Source organism: Apaloderma vittatum, unplaced genomic scaffold (genome assembly GCF_000703405.1).
Source record: "Apaloderma vittatum isolate BGI_N311 unplaced genomic scaffold, ASM70340v1 scaffold5384, whole genome shotgun sequence".
NCBI lineage: Eukaryota > Metazoa > Chordata > Aves > Trogoniformes > Trogonidae > Apaloderma > Apaloderma vittatum.
This window is the reverse complement of record NW_009710820.1, coordinates 24,666-40,753: the sequence shown is the minus strand read 5'-3', so window position 1 is coordinate 40,753 and position 16,088 is coordinate 24,666. Positions and strand designations below refer to the sequence as shown.

General features: G+C 46.8%; 1 protein-coding gene across 1 annotated transcript; it reads left to right on the top strand.

Annotated features, from left to right (window-relative positions):
* Nucleotides 1-4,024: 4,024 nt before the first annotated feature.
* SLC25A47 (solute carrier family 25, member 47) lies at nucleotides 4,025-14,401 on the top strand. The gene is made up of 6 exons (XM_009867390.1): nucleotides 4,025-4,052; nucleotides 11,100-11,143; nucleotides 11,432-11,503; nucleotides 11,752-11,934; nucleotides 13,003-13,276; nucleotides 14,115-14,401. Exons 1-6 carry the CDS (start codon nucleotides 4,025-4,027, stop codon nucleotides 14,399-14,401), a joined length of 888 nt encoding a protein of 295 aa, XP_009865692.1.
* The last annotated feature ends 1,687 nt before the right edge of the window (nucleotides 14,402-16,088 follow it).

Here is a 16,088-nt window from a genome sequence, read left to right as displayed (position 1 = left end):
ATCTTGGTCATCTTGGAAATGGATTATTTTTGCTTCCTTTGGAAATGTGTTTAGAAACATTACAACCTTCTATCATATTTCCAGAGGTGGAATCAGTGATCATCACTAAAAGTGATGCCATTGGCAACACTCAGAATGGTTTCCTTACCAATTTTGTTTGTTTTGCTGTGAAATTTGCTGCAAATGTTTGAGTCCTTGGAATTATTGTTTTTTTTCATTAGTACCTGAGGTAAAGGACAAGGAGACACTTTGATTAGAAAATCTGCAACACAGCTGGAGCCAGGAGGTTCCACCCCCCTTTCCACCCCCCGCCACGCAAGCCAAGCGCCAGGTGCTGCCAGCTCAGCATTGCTCGTGTTTTTTGTTTAACAGTGTGCAAATAGCCCAGAGTAACACTGTTTGAACAGTCTCTTCAGTCAAGGATTTTTCCAAAATAAATGGGATGGGAATTAATGGATACACGTGTGAGTGTGTTATCGCATAGTGCGAGGAGAATAGAAAAAGCAGCATGTTACGGCAGGAAAGGAGGCAGGAACATTTGCTCAGCAAATTTCCGTCGACGAGCTAGCAGGTGGTTGCAGTGGCAAAAGAGGACACACTTTCACTTTGCAGGGTTAATGGTGTTGGTAATACCCTGGGAGTGAGCTGTGGAAGGAGAGGGGTAAAGGAGTGTCCCTGCTTTTGTATCTCACCTGAAAGCTGTTATTTAACATTTATTACCTACGTAAAGTCTCCCTCTCCACTTTTCCTTTTGCTCCCTGCTGCTGCTTAGCCGTGGAGCAGTTCTTCCTGCCTGGGTGGGCAGGCAGCTGCTGCCTCTTGGGAAGCAAGCGGAGTGTTTCATCCATCACACACTGTGCAAAATCAAGGCCTTCCTTGCTTTTGTATCACTTAATTTCATAATTTCCTGCAGATTGTTTCATATCTTCAGATCTGTCTTTTCATCTGACAGCACCTTCCATGCTCTGCTTTCCCAAAATCTCCTGTGAAATTCACCTGTTTTGTACAAATCGCTCTTAAACTTGTGAGTTATTGTGAGTGGAGTACTATGCCCTGTGAAGGCTCAATGTGGCAGCATTTCCTAGGGGCATGCTTTGAGAAGACCACTGGGGCTGAGACTGTCACTTATCCCTGCGTGGGGATAAGTGTGGACTGTGGCATTTCTTTGCAAGCTGGGGTAGCAGTGACCTCTGCCAGTCCTTGGACAATGTGTCAGAGGGTGACAGGAACAACTCGTATTTGATCTTGAAGAACTTCCTGATAATTCAAGATTTCTTCGAACTGGACTTTTTTGAATCTCTTGGTTGTCCTGTGTCACTGGGCTGCTGGATTCTGGTATTTCTAATGAGGCTTGTATCTGAGAGCTGGAAAATCCCTGAAACCTGAGGAGATGGGGATGAAGGAGGGAAATATTTATAAGCTCTGACACTTAGTCAGCCAGGCTGTATTTTCTTGCTGACATTGCACCAGTCACTGCAATATAGAGAAAAATCCCCCTCTACATGACACCCCAGGCCATATGCTGGGAGGGAATGCGTGGTGATACTTTCATGTGGGGAATATAATGAATTTCTTGACTTTGCCTGGAAGCAGCTCCCAGAAAAGAACTATTTAACAGTGGTGTCTAAGCAGAGGTCCCGAAGGCAGCAGTGACTGCTGCAGCACAGGCTGGAGCAGCTTGTCAGGTTATCCGAAGTCTGCAGGACCAGGAGGCTCTGGGCTCCTGGGCTGCCCCAGGTGCCAGAGGGGACCGTGTCCGTGTTCTCGTGTGTCACTGACATGGCAGGTCCCACACCTGGTCCTGCTGCTGGAGGGGGCCTGCAAGGACAGCAGCCAGGAACGGCTGGTAGGAGAAATTTAAAGAGCACCTTTCCCCGCACTTGGCAAGTACGGACTGTTGATGAACCATTAATAATTCCTGTATGGTCACCAGGTGTAAAAAGGAGGAGCTACTGAGTAACCCAGTGTGTTTTAGCAGCTATATTGCATCTCTCTGGATAATATTTTACTTCTGGTTTTAAGTTTTTGCTGTCCTGACATTTTGTTAAACTGGAATAAACTGTTCTCTCCAGCTGTCCTGATTTCAGCTGAAATAAAGTTAATTTTCTTCCTAGTAGCTGCTATAGTGCTATGTCTTGGATTTAGGATGAGAAGAATGTTGATAACACAGGGATGTTTTCACTGTTGCAGTACTGTTTACTAAATCAAGGACTTTTCAGCTTCTTGTACTGCCCTACCAGCAAGGAGGCTGGGGTTACACAGCCAACTGGAAGGGGATGCAGCCAGGACAGATGACCCAAACTGGGCAAAGGGGTTTTCAACACCGCATGATGTCAGTATATAAACTGGGGGGAGTTGACCAGAGGACACTCCAGCTCAGGGACTGGCTGGGCATCAGTCAGCAGGTGTAGGCTATTGCGCATCACTTGTCTTGTATTTTCTATTATTATTATTATTATTATTATTTCCCCTTCCTTTTCTGTTCTATTAAACTGTCTTTATCTCAGCCTGTGATTTTTACCTTTTTGTTCTCTGATTCTCTCCCCTTTGCCATTGTGGGAGGGGGGTGTGAGCAAGTGGCTGACTCATGCTTAGTTGCTGACTGGGGTTAAACCACAACACCAGTGCAGGAAGTGTTCAGGGAAGGACACGTAAGAAATTGTGGGAAGCAGGTTGCTCAAACTAATTTTCAGTTCCAAGGAACGCTGAGCCCTCACACTGATACATCACCCCAGCCAAAATATGCATTTCAGTGAGAAATAAGTTCTTGTAAAATGTGCAGGAGAAAGCGCTGGGGACTGAAATCCTCGGCTTTTCTGTAAAGCTGACCCAGGGGGGCAGCAGCTGAGAAATGTTCTTCTCCTTTTGCTGCAAATGTGTCTTGGCTCTGACCTGGGAAAACCTCTTCAAGAGGTCTACAATTCATGTCACAACTTGTCAAGGCCTTCACTGCATTTGGACTTTGGTTTCCAGGCTCACTTCAGGAAAATCTCAGTTTCTCCCATGTAGATGTGCCAGCCCTCCAGTATGGGGCTGTTGTGCAAAAATGGGCAATATGGCATTTTCTTGAGCTCTTGGTTTTCCTTGGCCATGAGGTCCCTCTCCGTGCTTTTTTCACCTGCTGAGATCACCACCCTGTGCTGAGTGTAAATTAGGAAGAAAAAATTAGGTGCTGGCAAAATCCATCTTCCCTGCAGGGCAGAACACTGGAGTACAAGCAGCAGCAATTGAGATTCCTGCTCCTGTGCTTAAGTCAGCAAGGAGCTGGCATTGGAAAGGGGATTGGGAGACTGAGAAAGAAGTGAAGAAGCAGAGCTCCTCAGGAGGGCTGGGAGAACTACCCTGTGGTCTGAAAGGGAAGCTAATGCTTTTTGTGTGGTTGGATTAATTTCTGGGCTTCACCATGAGTATACACAGCCGACAGGTAACAATACTTGAGGATCTAGGTAAAAGTTTAGGGTCAGCTGTGGGGGTTAGGAAAGCCAAGGCAAATTCCTGGGAAGGGCACAAGGTATTTTCCTTGATGGGAAGGAGGTTTGCTCCATGAGAAAGAGGAAGTGTGGGATGGGATACATACACAGCTGTGCACATCTCATACACAGCCACCTGTGCCATTTCTCCATGGCAAGGAAGTGTGCAAGGCTGTCTTCTGGGGTTAATAAGTACCACGGGACGTGGCCTCTCCACAACCAGCGTTACTTTGCAAGGCACCACCCCTTGTGATTTTCCAAGCAGAAAGGCTCTGGGAACAGCGGCTCTGGCGCAGAGTTGCAGGGCTCCATGGGATTACTTATTTATTCACTGTGTTCCTGGAACAGCTCCAGGCTTCTTGTTTCTGCCCCCAGTGTACAAATTCATCAAGGATCCACAAGGCTCACAGTACCCAGAGGCGAGAAGAGACAGTAGGAAGGTGATTCATACTGCAAGTCACCAAAGGACCTGCAAAAAAAGCGAGCCGATATCATCCGTTCTTCTACCTCCCTAACACTTAATCAGGGTAAAAAAGGCAGCTGACTCAGTCTGGATGGATTTCATTGCCGGGGCCATTGGAGGTAAATGCATAAAGTAGTGCTTGTTGTTGAAAGCAGTTCGTCGTGTTTCTTTCTCTTTCAGCTAACGGGCAGGTTTCACTGGCAGAGCTGAGAGTCTTTCGATGTGGGCTGCTTGTTAAAAGTGCATTCTTCTTCATTAAGTGGGAAATGTAATCAGAGCAGGCTCACAGAGCTACTGGAGAGGCGGTGCTGCAGTTGGGTCAGCAGAGGTCATTGCCTTGCAATCTCCTCCAGTCTAATTGCAGCAGGACGGCAAAAGTCTGATAGGAAAAGACAAAGTGGAATGTGTTGCATGCTGATAAAAAGCTGGCAAGTAACGCCTGGACAGCAAACCCTCACATGTCTGGTGCCTGGGGAACCTGGTAGGATGTAGGGGCCACAATTTTGGGGGTTGAGGACATGATTTGTGAGATGGTGGGGGTAGTGACATAGCTTTTGGCAGTGAAGAAAGTCTGAATGAATGACCTTTGCATTATCTTAGGTTAAGATGTATTTGCAGTTTCAATGGTGATTTCAGTGCTACGTAGCAGGCTTTGATCTAGGAGAAAGTAGGTTAACTGAATATAAAAAAAAGTAACAGGAAAAAAGTGTGATTTCATTCTAGACATTTTTGGAACATGTGCTGTTCAAATCCAACTTTGTTTTAAACAGCAAAATGTAGTCACTGATCTTACTTCTTTTCTGAAATCCTGTCAGATTTAATGGAGTATTGAATACAAAGACAAGGGCCTTGGCGTTGCAGCTGCCAGAAAGGCCAGGTAAACGTGCCAGATGGCTGAGATGCCCAGCCCAAGGCCTGCATGTCAGATTTCACTTTGAGATCTGCTGGAGTTTGGCAGTCTCAAGAGGCAATACAAATAACAGAGGTTTTGTTCAGTGAATTACAGTCTTATCACCTTGACCTGTTTTCAGAGTTTTCTCCAGTGTTTTGGAGAAAGAATGGCTTAAGCACCTCTGAAAAACAGCAGAGATGTTGCCCACATATTACCTGAATCCCATATAATGATCCAGCCTGGTTCAGGCACCTGCACAAATATTGTGCATCTCCTCTGAGCTGTTGCTTCTGTATCCGTGGGACGAGCTCAGCATCTTCAGCCCAGAAAACAGTGACCTGCTATGATTCCAGATGGAAAGAAATGGAAAGAAACATGCTGTGGAAACTTTCAATAACCACCAGAAGGGCCTAGGTGTCCTCAAAAAGAGGTCATCTATAAGGATGTCCTTCCTGGCCAATGAAGCTGAGCAGGAAGATGGACTAGAGACCTCCTGAGGTTCCTTCCAACTTGAATTTTCCTACGAACCTATGTGTGTTTTCTAGCCCTGCTATGGACCACGGCAGGGGGTGGGTGTTGATGATTAAGGCTATTGATGGGCATGACTTGACTCTTGAGCCAGGCATGAAGATTTGGGAAGGGGAAGCTGAGGTTCATCCAGCAGTGGTAGATCAACAGGGTCTGCAGCATGCTTGGGCTTCTCCACACCTTACTGCAAGGTTATACACCAGTCACATGCAGTCCACAGTTACGTAATGTAGTCCAACTGTGGAAGAAACATGCTGTCTCCCTGTCTTTACAGCTAAAGGAGCTCCTGCTGGCCACTGCCAGGGTCATGTTACTGGATAGAGCTCAGCTTGTTTAGGGTGTGGGGCACTCCTTACATTGCCAGCTCTTCACAAAGTAAAGATCTTTGGAAGTTATTGTCTACCTATCCAGTGCATGCACCATGATTATTGCTTCCCCTTGCGTCTCTCAGCTAGGGGTCTGCCAACATCTTGGAGCTGTTGCAGCCTGGTGGACTCTGTATGACTGCTACTAGCTCTCTGCTGATTACCATTGCAGTGGCCACCCTGCCACGATTCCTCCTTATTTGAATTGCCTGGTCAAACTGGCCTGACTGGTGAAGAGCTTGTGAGTAAACCAGGTTTTTTCCCTGCACCATGTGTGCACAGAGGATGCTGCAACTTCTACGCAACACCTGAGAACATCTCAGACAGAGCAGGCATGACAAATGGCAAACTACAACCCAATGAAGATAGTTCAGCCAGTTTTGCCATTTATATTTATAGAATAAGTAGAATCATAAAATCATAGAGGAGTTTGGTTAGAAGAGACATTCGAGTTCCTCGAGTCCAACCTTTGTCCTAGCCCTATCAACACCACCAAACCATGTCCCTCAATAAAGCATCTACCCATCTCTTAAACACCTTCAGGGATGGTGACTCAACCACCTCCCTGGGCAGCTTGTTCCAATGGCTGACAATCCCTCCAGTGAAGAAATTCTTCCTAATATACAACCTGAAGCTTCCCTTGGTGCAGCTTAAGGCCATTTCCCCTTGTCCTATCACTCGCCAGTAGGGAGAATAGACCAACCCCTGCCTTGCTACAACCTCCTTTCAGGTAGTTGTAGAGAGTGATAAGATCTCCCCTCAGTCTCCTCCAGGCTAAACAGCCCCAGATCCCTCAGCCGCTTCTCCTACAACACAAGCTCCAAATCCTTTATCAGCTTGGCAGCCCACCTCTGTACCCTCTCCAGCACCTCTATGTCCCTCTTGTAGTGAGGGGCCCAGAACTGGACACAGGACTTGAGGTGCAGCCTCACCGAAACCGAGTCCGGGGGCACGATGCCCTCCCTGCTCCTGCTGACAGCACCGTTCCTGATCCAGGCCAGGATGCCGTTGGACTTCTTGTCCCCCTGGGCACACTGTTGGTTGATGTTCAGCCGGTGTCCATCAACACCCCCAGGTCCCTCTGCGTGGCAACTCTCCAGCCACTCCTCCCCAAGCCTGTAGCGCTGCTGGGGGTTGTTGTGGCCGAAGTGCAGGACCCGGCATTTGGCCTTATTGAAACTCATGCGATTGGCCTTGGCCCAGCCATCCAGCCTGTCTAGATCCTTCTGTAGAGCCTCCCTACCCTCAAGCAATTCGACACTTCCACCCAGCTTGGTGTCTTCTGCAAACTTACTAAGGATATACTCTATCCCCTTGTCCAAATCATTAATGAAAACATTTAACAGGACTGGGCCCAACACTAAGCCATGCGGGACACCACTCGTGACCGGCCACCAACTGAATTTAACTCCATTGAACATGACTCTTTGGCCTCGGCCATCTAACCAGTTTTTCCACCCAGCAAAGCATGTGCCTATCCAAGCCAAGAGCAGTCAATTTCTCTAGGAGAATGCTGTGGGCAACAGTGTCACATGCCTCACTAAACTCAAGGCAGACAACATCCACAGCCTTTCCTTCATCCAACAAGCGGGTCACCCTGTCGTAGAAGGAGATCAGATTTGTTAAACTGTACCTGCCCTTCCTAAAGCCATGCTAACTGGATCTGATCACCTGGTTGTCCTGCATGTGCTGCGTAGTGGAACTCAGTATGATCTGATCCATCATCTTCCCTGGCACTGAAGTCAAACTGACTGGCCTGTAATTTTCTGGATAATCCTTACAGGTGAGTGTTATATTGGCTGACTTCCAATCAGCTGGGACCTCCAGAGTTGGCCAGGACTGCTGATAAATGATGGACTGTGGCTTGGTGAGCACCCTGGCTGGGGAAGTGTTACTCAGCAGGAGTCCCAGGGGATGCCTCTCCCATATGCATGCCATACATTGCTGGCCCTGATCTGCTGTGCGAACAGGGCACGTGTGAGTCATGCTGTCTTTGTCCCAGGCTATTTATATTGTGTGACATCATGCAGAGAAACTCTTCCTCAGCCTTTGGTGAACTTGACTGAGCTCCTCAGCTCCAACACCTTAACTGTCCTGAGTGCTTTGGCTTTTCTCCTCAGCTCTGACACCTTAACTGTCCTGAGTGCTTTGGCTTTTCTCCTCAGCTCTGACACCTTAACTGTCCTGAGTGCTTTGGCTTTTAAGGAGTGCAGTTCATGGCAGACTGTGGTGGTTCAGAGGTCTGGGGTGGGAGCAGTGAAAAAATTAACTTTATAGTCTCCTCCCAAGTGGAGCTGTTTGGTCCTTGCTGGATCCCAGGTTAGCAGGAGTCCTTACGACTGAGAAGCAGTGGGGAATAAGCTGTTTCGGGGCAAACCAGTTTTGTCTATGTTGCTGCTGTCTCTGCATGTTAACGTGTGAATGGAGCAATTTCTTGAACACTGACCCAAATCAGCCTTGGTACCTGATGTGCGTGATACAAGGCTCCTACCTTCCTGAGCTGGTGGACCAAGTCAGCACTTAGCTGTGCAAGGCCCCCTGAACCACCAGTGCCTGGTCAGCCTGCAGGTGCTGCCTCTAATTTTCAGGAAGTCTGAAGACAACGGGATGCCAAATCCTCCCATCTGGGAAGGGTTCTTGGGCCAGCAGACTGCACCTCTGAGGTCAGCACAGTCACACTGACATTAAGTCACATGCTGTTCTTCCCTGGCTGGCAGAGGCCGTGTCTGCATCTGCCTCTGGCCAGTGGCTGGGAATCTAGGACAGTGCAGGTGTCCCTGGGTGACTTTGTGCTTTGGCACCCTCTACTCGGAGCAGAGCATTGCTCCTTTGAGCTGTATTACTCTGCCTGTGTATTCCCTTATCACTGTCTCTCTTCCAGCTTGACCTCATTTTGGTTTTGAAATACAGAAGGTGGCTTCTTGGCCCATTTTTCATCTTCATTGCTATTTATCTAGTGGCAGGCTTGATAGAGATTTTGCAGAAGAAACCATTTTTCTGCAAGCAAGATGCTGTTGGTTCTTTTCTTCTAAGTAATGCACCTTCTGATTATCTCCTGGTGACTCACACCAGCAGCTACTACTTTCCTCCAAAATGTAGCAGAGCTTTCCAGAGCTTCTAAGCAGCTACGTAATCACAGGTGAACATGCCTAGTCAAATACCCACAGCAACTAATATATTTTTAAGTACCTTGGTTTTTATTTTTTTAAAGAAGGATTCAATTCGGTTTCCAATCTGTGAGCCACCAGGCGTGCACTCTATCTATGACTGCCTGGCTCCCTGAAGGACTCATCCAGCTCTTTTAAGAATTTGATCTCTGTGTAAATAACTCACATGGATACAGCTTCATTTTCCCCCCAGCCTGATTTCCTATCAGATGTCTTGGCGAGATGACTTGATGTGCTGGGAGGAAGTTAGCTGCTCAGCCCCTTTATCATCCATGGCATCTGTCACCAGATGCATTTAGACCAGAGCAGAGAAACACAAGGAGGTAAGGGCAGGGATGGGTGGGTGATCTGTTTGCTACTGCAACCAAAAGAAGTTTATGTTGGAATTCTTTTGCTCTCCTTATCTGCCATTAAGGCAGTAAATTTGTCTCATAGGATTAATGGGTTTCCAACTCTGGTGGCTATTTTAAGGTCTTGAAATGAGCCTGGCTGCTGATAGAGGATTGACAACCCCCCCCATCACGCTGGACATGACATCACTGCTGCAGGCGGGCAGTCGTGGTCAGCTGGTGTGTGGGGTGTGCTGAGGAGCGCGCTGGCTGTGCACAAGCCCAGCGCTAATCCCTTGCTGCCTCTTAATCCCGCTGAGCCCTGAGCGGCAGAGAGTGAGTGGTCACACTGCCGAGCAGTGCTGGGGCCAGCCGTGCTGTGCCCTGATACCACACTAGCCTGCCGGGACTCCAACCAACCTCTGCTTTTGCTTCTCGCTCTGCTTTTGCTGCAGTGTTCAGTGCATGTAGGAGATGCACTTCAGAGGCTTAGCTCAGCACAGTGCCATGGACCCTAATGCCCAACAAGTTCCTCACCCAGAGATTTTGAAATGCTTTGTAAGGTGCAGCTGAGACATAGTTTCCCTAGCATCAAGTGACAGGAGAAGGGAAAATGGCCTTAAGTTGTGCCAGGGGAGATGCAGGTTGGATATTAGGAAGAATTTCTTTACTGGAGGGGTTGTCAGGCATTGGAACAGGCTGCCCAGGGAGGTGGTTGCGTCGCCATCCCTGGAGGTGTTTAAGAGATAGGTAGATGCTGTTCTGAGGGACGTGGTTTAGTAGTGTTGATAGGTCTAGGACAAAGGTTGGACTCAATGATCTTGAAAGTCTCTTCTAACCAAGACTGCGATTCTATGATTCTATGATTCTATGATGTCTGGCCCCTGTTTTTCAGGAGGCAACACGAGTACCTCTCCTGTCTTCCAGACAGATTGCTGAAAACCTGTACTGCATGAAGACCACTTCTCTTTTATAGATGTCCTTGTGACCACTGCTTTTATTCCTTAATATTTCCAAGCCCAGCCTGGTGAATCAAAATGCCTCCAGAGACCCTCCTGTGTGAGTGGGAATGTTTTGCACCTCACATGAGGGTGCTTGGACATAATCCAAAAACTCTTTACTGCCTAAGTTGGGAGGGAGAACAGAAACAGTCCAGGTTACCCCTTCAGCCTTACTGCAGCAGTGCTTTCCGTGCTTTCCCCAGTCCTGGCTTGCACTGTGGTGTTATAGAATCATGGAATCATAGAATTATTAATGTTGGAAAAGACATCTAAGATCATCTAGTCCAACTGTCAACCCAACACTACCATGACCACTAAACTATATCCTGAAGTACCACGTCTACATGATTTTTGAACACCTTCAGGGATGGTGAGTTCATCACTTCCCTGAGAAACCTGTTCCAATATCTCACTATCTTTTCAGTAAAGGAATTTTTCCTGATATCTAATCTAAACCTTCCCTGGTGCGACTTGAGGCCATTTCCTTTTGCCCTATCACTAGCAACTTGAGAGAAGAGACCATCCCCTGCCTCGCTATAACCTCCTTTCAGGTAGTTATGGAGAGCAATGAAGTCTTCTCTCAGCCTCCTCAACTCCAGACTAAACAATCATCTCAGCTGCCTCAGCTGCTCCTCATAAGACTTGTTCTCCTGATAAATTTCCTCCTTGGAACGTCTCTTGGTCATGCGGAGAAATCTGCATAGTTTGCTCTGTCATTCTTGGCTCAGATGTTGTCTCTGGAGCCTGAGAGAGGTCTGGTGCCAAGCAAGGCAGGGGTCTGAAGCTGCATTTCTCTGCCATTTCCCTAATGCTTTCCTGCAACGGGGGAAACAGTCTGTCGTGACGTGTGCTGTTAACCATCTCCAATACACTCTCTGTTTCAGGTGGTCTAAGCACAGCAGTGGGTTATCCGCTGGACACAGTGAAGGTACCTGTTGGAGCTTTATTTCTTGACTGTAGACTGAAAACAAACAGGCTTTTGCTTTCCCCTTCCCTTTTAGAAAACTAGTCCTATGAAAATGCTTTCATCTTTGTTACATAGACCTATTTCACTTTACTTAATTGTGTTGTTTTTCTCTTATTAAAAAAAAAAAGAGTAAATTGTTTGGTGGTGTTATTTTTTGGCTAATTATCTGTTTTGCTGCTATGACATTTGTTGATTTATTTTTTTTTTAAATCTGCTATCAACATCTTAAAATATCCCCTCTGTTCCTAGGTGAGAATTCAGACCGAGAAGCATTACAATGGGATTTGGCACTGCATACAAGAAACGTACAGGACAGAAAAAGTAGGTTCCTCTCATCAGAATTGCTGATACCAGTTATGAGCAACTTGTTTCAGAGAGGCAGAGCTGCCTCTGTCAGTCTGAGGAGGATGGGCAGTAGTTACAAACAACCATTCATGGGGAGAAGAGTCAGGATGAAATTAACTTTACCGTTGAGCTGTGAAGATGCGAGTATGGCCAGTGTTTCTGAGGAGATGCTTTCCCATGCCATTCCCTCTTAAAAGTGTTCTTTTTCCTCTGTTTCCAACTAGGTCTGGGGATTTTACAAAGGTATGACTGCGTCGGTCCTCACAGTGTCGATGATTTCTTCTGTTTCATTTGGCACGTACAGAAACTCCCTTTGCACCATCTGCAAGCTGCGATACGGGGCTGCCGACGCGAAGCCGTCCAAGCTCGATGTTTCTCTTGCCGGAGGTGCTGCAGGTGTTGCCCGGGTAGGTAAACATCTGAAAGAGGAAAGCACAACACAAGATCTTGTTCACACACAGAGGAGGCTGCAAAAGCAGGGAATGTTTTCTGCAGGGAGCCTGCAGTAAGCCTGGCGAGTTTATTTTCACAGGGGAAGGTCATGCTCTGCCCACACTGGCCCCTCGCTGGTCACCAATGTGGCGTGGCTGTGTCCTGCTGGGCAGCTCGTGCCGGGTTTGGTTTAGAGTGCCAAAACACTTCAGAATACTCTATTAAGTATGGACTTTGGCAGTGAATACAGAAAAAGGAAGAAAAACAACCTGGAAAGCAAACTTTCCAAGTGGCTCTGGTGGTATATTTATGTAAGAAGGATGTGACTCAGTGTGTTGAAGCACAGGCTGGTGTGTTTGCAGTGGCTGCGCAAGCCCTGTGCGGTATTGCAGTAGAAGCAGGCAGTACACCATGTCGCCTTGTCAGGACTCAAAACTCAACAGGGCATCATGGAGAAGCGATGCCACCTGGCAAACGCGCATGATTGCAGGACAGGGAGGTGAGGCTGAATCCAGGAGCAGTTTCCCATAAGCAGGTGAGTTTCTGTGAGCATTTGCAGCAGAGCTCACCTCCAGTGGTGAGCTGGGCAGAAATGCATGCCCGGTCACAGGCAATCTTCTTACCAAGCGGTCCAGATGGTGGGGTTTCTAGGTGCTTCGTAGCAGGCAACAACTCTACTTAACACAGGTTAATTTTGTAAAAGTCTTTAGGACCTTAGTTCCAAATACTGATGCATACAAGAGCCCTGATGTATGCTACACTATAGCTTAGGATATCCGCTTTCCATACCCATCTGGTTTAATAAGTTATTACAGGTATTTAATATCCTCTGCTCATTTCTGTCTTACCTTACACTATGCACAGTGCACATGAGTGTCCTGCTGCTGCTGGGTGCGATTTAGCACAGGCAGAGGGGAGGAGGCCAGAACTTGCTGGGTTCAGGCAATATTGCCTGGAAAGGTGGGAGACAAGGGGTTTGCAGGAGAAGGATCAAAACACTGTTCAAATATGAAGGGTTAAAATACCATCCTCTGATGTTACAGGTTGTACTGACGAATCCTAGCGAAGTGGCCAAGGTTCGCATGCAGACTCAGAGGAACCCACACCCTTCTGTTGCATCTCCTCAGCCTGTTTCTAAGCCAAAGTACCGAGGGTCTCTGCATTGTCTGAAGGTGATCGCCAAGGAAGAAGGTTTCAGGGGTCTCTACAAGGGCTGCTCCGCATTATTCTGCAGGGACTGCTCTTCTTCTGCAGTGTATTTCCTTACCTATTCTACTCTTTGTGACTGGCTCACACCAACTGGGAAAAATAAACCAGGTAGGTATTGGAAAGCATCTGGCATTACCTGCAAAAATGGCTTATTTAGTATCATGCTAAGAGGGAAATCAGGTTCTCAGCAAACATCACCCAGTGCCTATAAAACCTCACGCAGATCTGGTCCTCATGGGGGGGTTGCTGTGTGTTTCCTTCCTGGTGCCACGGGGCCATTTTTGTCCCTCGGCGCAGGTGGCAGCAGCCTGCATGTGAGGGCTTCATTGGCACAACCTTGTCCCTCAGCATCTGTTCCTCTCCCTGTGGGAGGTGTGTTTAAAGCACGCCCTGGTGCCTCGTATGTGGGTATGAAGTCCTCTTAATGCAGAAATAGGAGATGTAACTAAGAACGAAACATGGATGAACCTCCCAGGAGCCACCATGGAGCACAGAGCAGGGGCAGCCCAGAGCTTGAAAATAAAATCTAGGTGCAGAATGTAAAGACACTTAAGTCTCCTGGTTGTGATTTGGTTCCCCAAAACAACTGTTCCATTTGAGAAAAGATCAGATAGGTGACACTCAGCAGCAAGCATCTTCCTGAGAATTATAAAGATAAGTAGACCCAGCTGAAGAGGATGCGAATCCTCCCAGGCTGCATCACATCCAGTTTGTGTAATGTTAAACTAAATGCTGTCTCTGCATAAGCCAGTATCATGCATTCCAAAACTGAGTAGGAGAGTCCACACAGTTTGTGTGGGATCACTGGAAACACACAACCGCAAGTGCTGGACAAAGTAACTGCAGAAAACCATGAAAGTTAACATAGCTGACAAATCCGAGATGCTTGTAGCTGCATGAGTGCAAGGCTGGAGTTAACTGCTCCTCCCTTCGATCTCTCCTGCAGGTTTCCTCGTTGTGCTGCTTTCTGGTGGCTTCGCTGGAGTCGTGGCCTGGGGGTTAGTTACTCCCATGGATGTCATCAAATCACGGATGCAAATAGATGAATCGGACCAGCACAAGTACAAAGGCCTCATCCACTGCACCAGGGAAAGTGTGAGAAAGGAGGGTGCAAAAGTGCTTTTCAAAGGACTGAGTTTAAACTGCATTCGTGCCTTTCCTGTGAACATGGTGGTCTTTGTAACATATGAAGCTGTACTGAGATTTACAGATTGTTATACAAACAAAAAATAGATCGTGCCATTCTGCTCTGAGATTTTGTGTTTTGTTTAGTTTGTTCTTTTTGTAACACAACATCCACAAACAACCGCTGAATACTGTCTCCTTTGACAGACAGTGTAAGAAGCACGGACGCTGGAAGACTGGTAGCTTTGTTTTATTCTTAAAGGATTACAAACTCATCAGGAAGTCTTGGACTTATACGCAATCTCCGTTTTATCTCATTAATGTATTTAGACTGTAGCTGCTGTTTAGGCCCTTGAAACTCTTGCAAATATTTGTGTTTTAAAAAGCTGCTAGTCTGGACAGAGGTTTTGGCAAAGGATTAATTTTGTTTTTTCACGGAAAATAATCTTCACAGCCAAGGCAAGTGCTAGGGGTAGCTTGTGCAAGATTTAGCACTACCCGTTGTATGCTCTTTACACGTAATGCATGTACTGCATTCACTGAGTAACTTATTTTTGCTTCAGGCTGCAACTTTCCTTTCCCAACTGTAATTTTCCCAGAAGTACTCTACAATTATATCTCTTCACCAGCAGATGAACTATATTTTTTCTTGTCATTGTTTAATGAGTGAAAGACACAGTCCATTTACATAAGCATATTTTTGGCCTCTTTGAAAGCGAAACCAGGCATGGATTCCCTTAAACCATGTGATTTTTCTTCCAGCATCAGTCCCTTCCAGGAGGCTGATGTTACAGCCAGTTCTCGCAGCTGATCAGCTGATCCAAGAGCAGGCTTAAAAGACCAGGCAGGTGCAGTGTGTCACCTTCAAGTGGAGTAAAATGAAAGACCCAACTCTGAACCAAAATCTCTCCCAAGGTGCTTATGGCCTCAGCAACCTACCACCCCCACAGGCATCAGCACCAAACTTCCTTTAGCTGGAAGGTCCTTACAACAGAAGATTTCATTAAGTTCACCAGATTCGGGATTTCTCTTAAGACAGCTCTTAAGAGCCTACTGCCCTCCCTCTCTTTCTAAGAGGGATGCATTTGACTTGAGTGCTGTCCCAGCTGGGTAGTGATATATTCCAGCTCTGCCGGGATGTTCTCTGGAATCAAACTCGTTTATGGTCTATTATTCTCAGCCAACCTTGACCTTAGGCATTACATCCTCCCAACAGACAGTAAAAAAGTGCCTGCAAATCAGACTAAACAACTATTTATTGTTAGGCAGGGTTGAGGCCATCCATGGTTTGCCCAAAGTTTGAAAGTAAAGTAGCTCAGCTTTCCCAATAGACTTGTGCATTCAGATGACTAAAACCATCTCCTCCTGCGGGGGTAAGTGAAACACAGCTGGTTTCAAGAAACAAGAATTACAGATGAATTGTAAAAACGAGTGGGAACAACTGTGGAAGCCAGTGATAGGGGCTGAGAACACTTACGACTCAGGGTATGCAGCACCATAAAAAACAGGTTCTCATGTGGCAGGAACAAATGCTACACAAGAGGCAAACTGTCTATCAGGCAGCTTATTTCAGGAAGGTATCTGCTTTGCAATCCAACCTGTTCACAACCCTTTACTAGAAAAAACATAAACACAGTGTACAGGTGATCAGCCTCCCTTAGAGCAAGAACTCGCAGCTAACTCACACCAATACAAACTACGAAGAGGTACAGGAATTGACTGTATAAGTACAGCAAACGCAGGCACTTAAATGTGGTCCAGTTTTTGTTTCATAACACAACACTATATGTACACG

Coding starts and splice junctions, on each gene's coding strand:
- SLC25A47 (XM_009867390.1), top strand. CDS start 4,025: ATGGATTTCATTGCCGGGGCCATTGGAG. Junction 4,053..11,099: donor CATTGCCGGGGCCATTGGAG/GTAAATGCATAA, acceptor TCTCTGTTTCAG/GTGGTCTAAGCACAGCAGTG. Junction 11,504..11,751: donor AAACGTACAGGACAGAAAAA/GTAGGTTCCTCT, acceptor GTTTCCAACTAG/GTCTGGGGATTTTACAAAGG.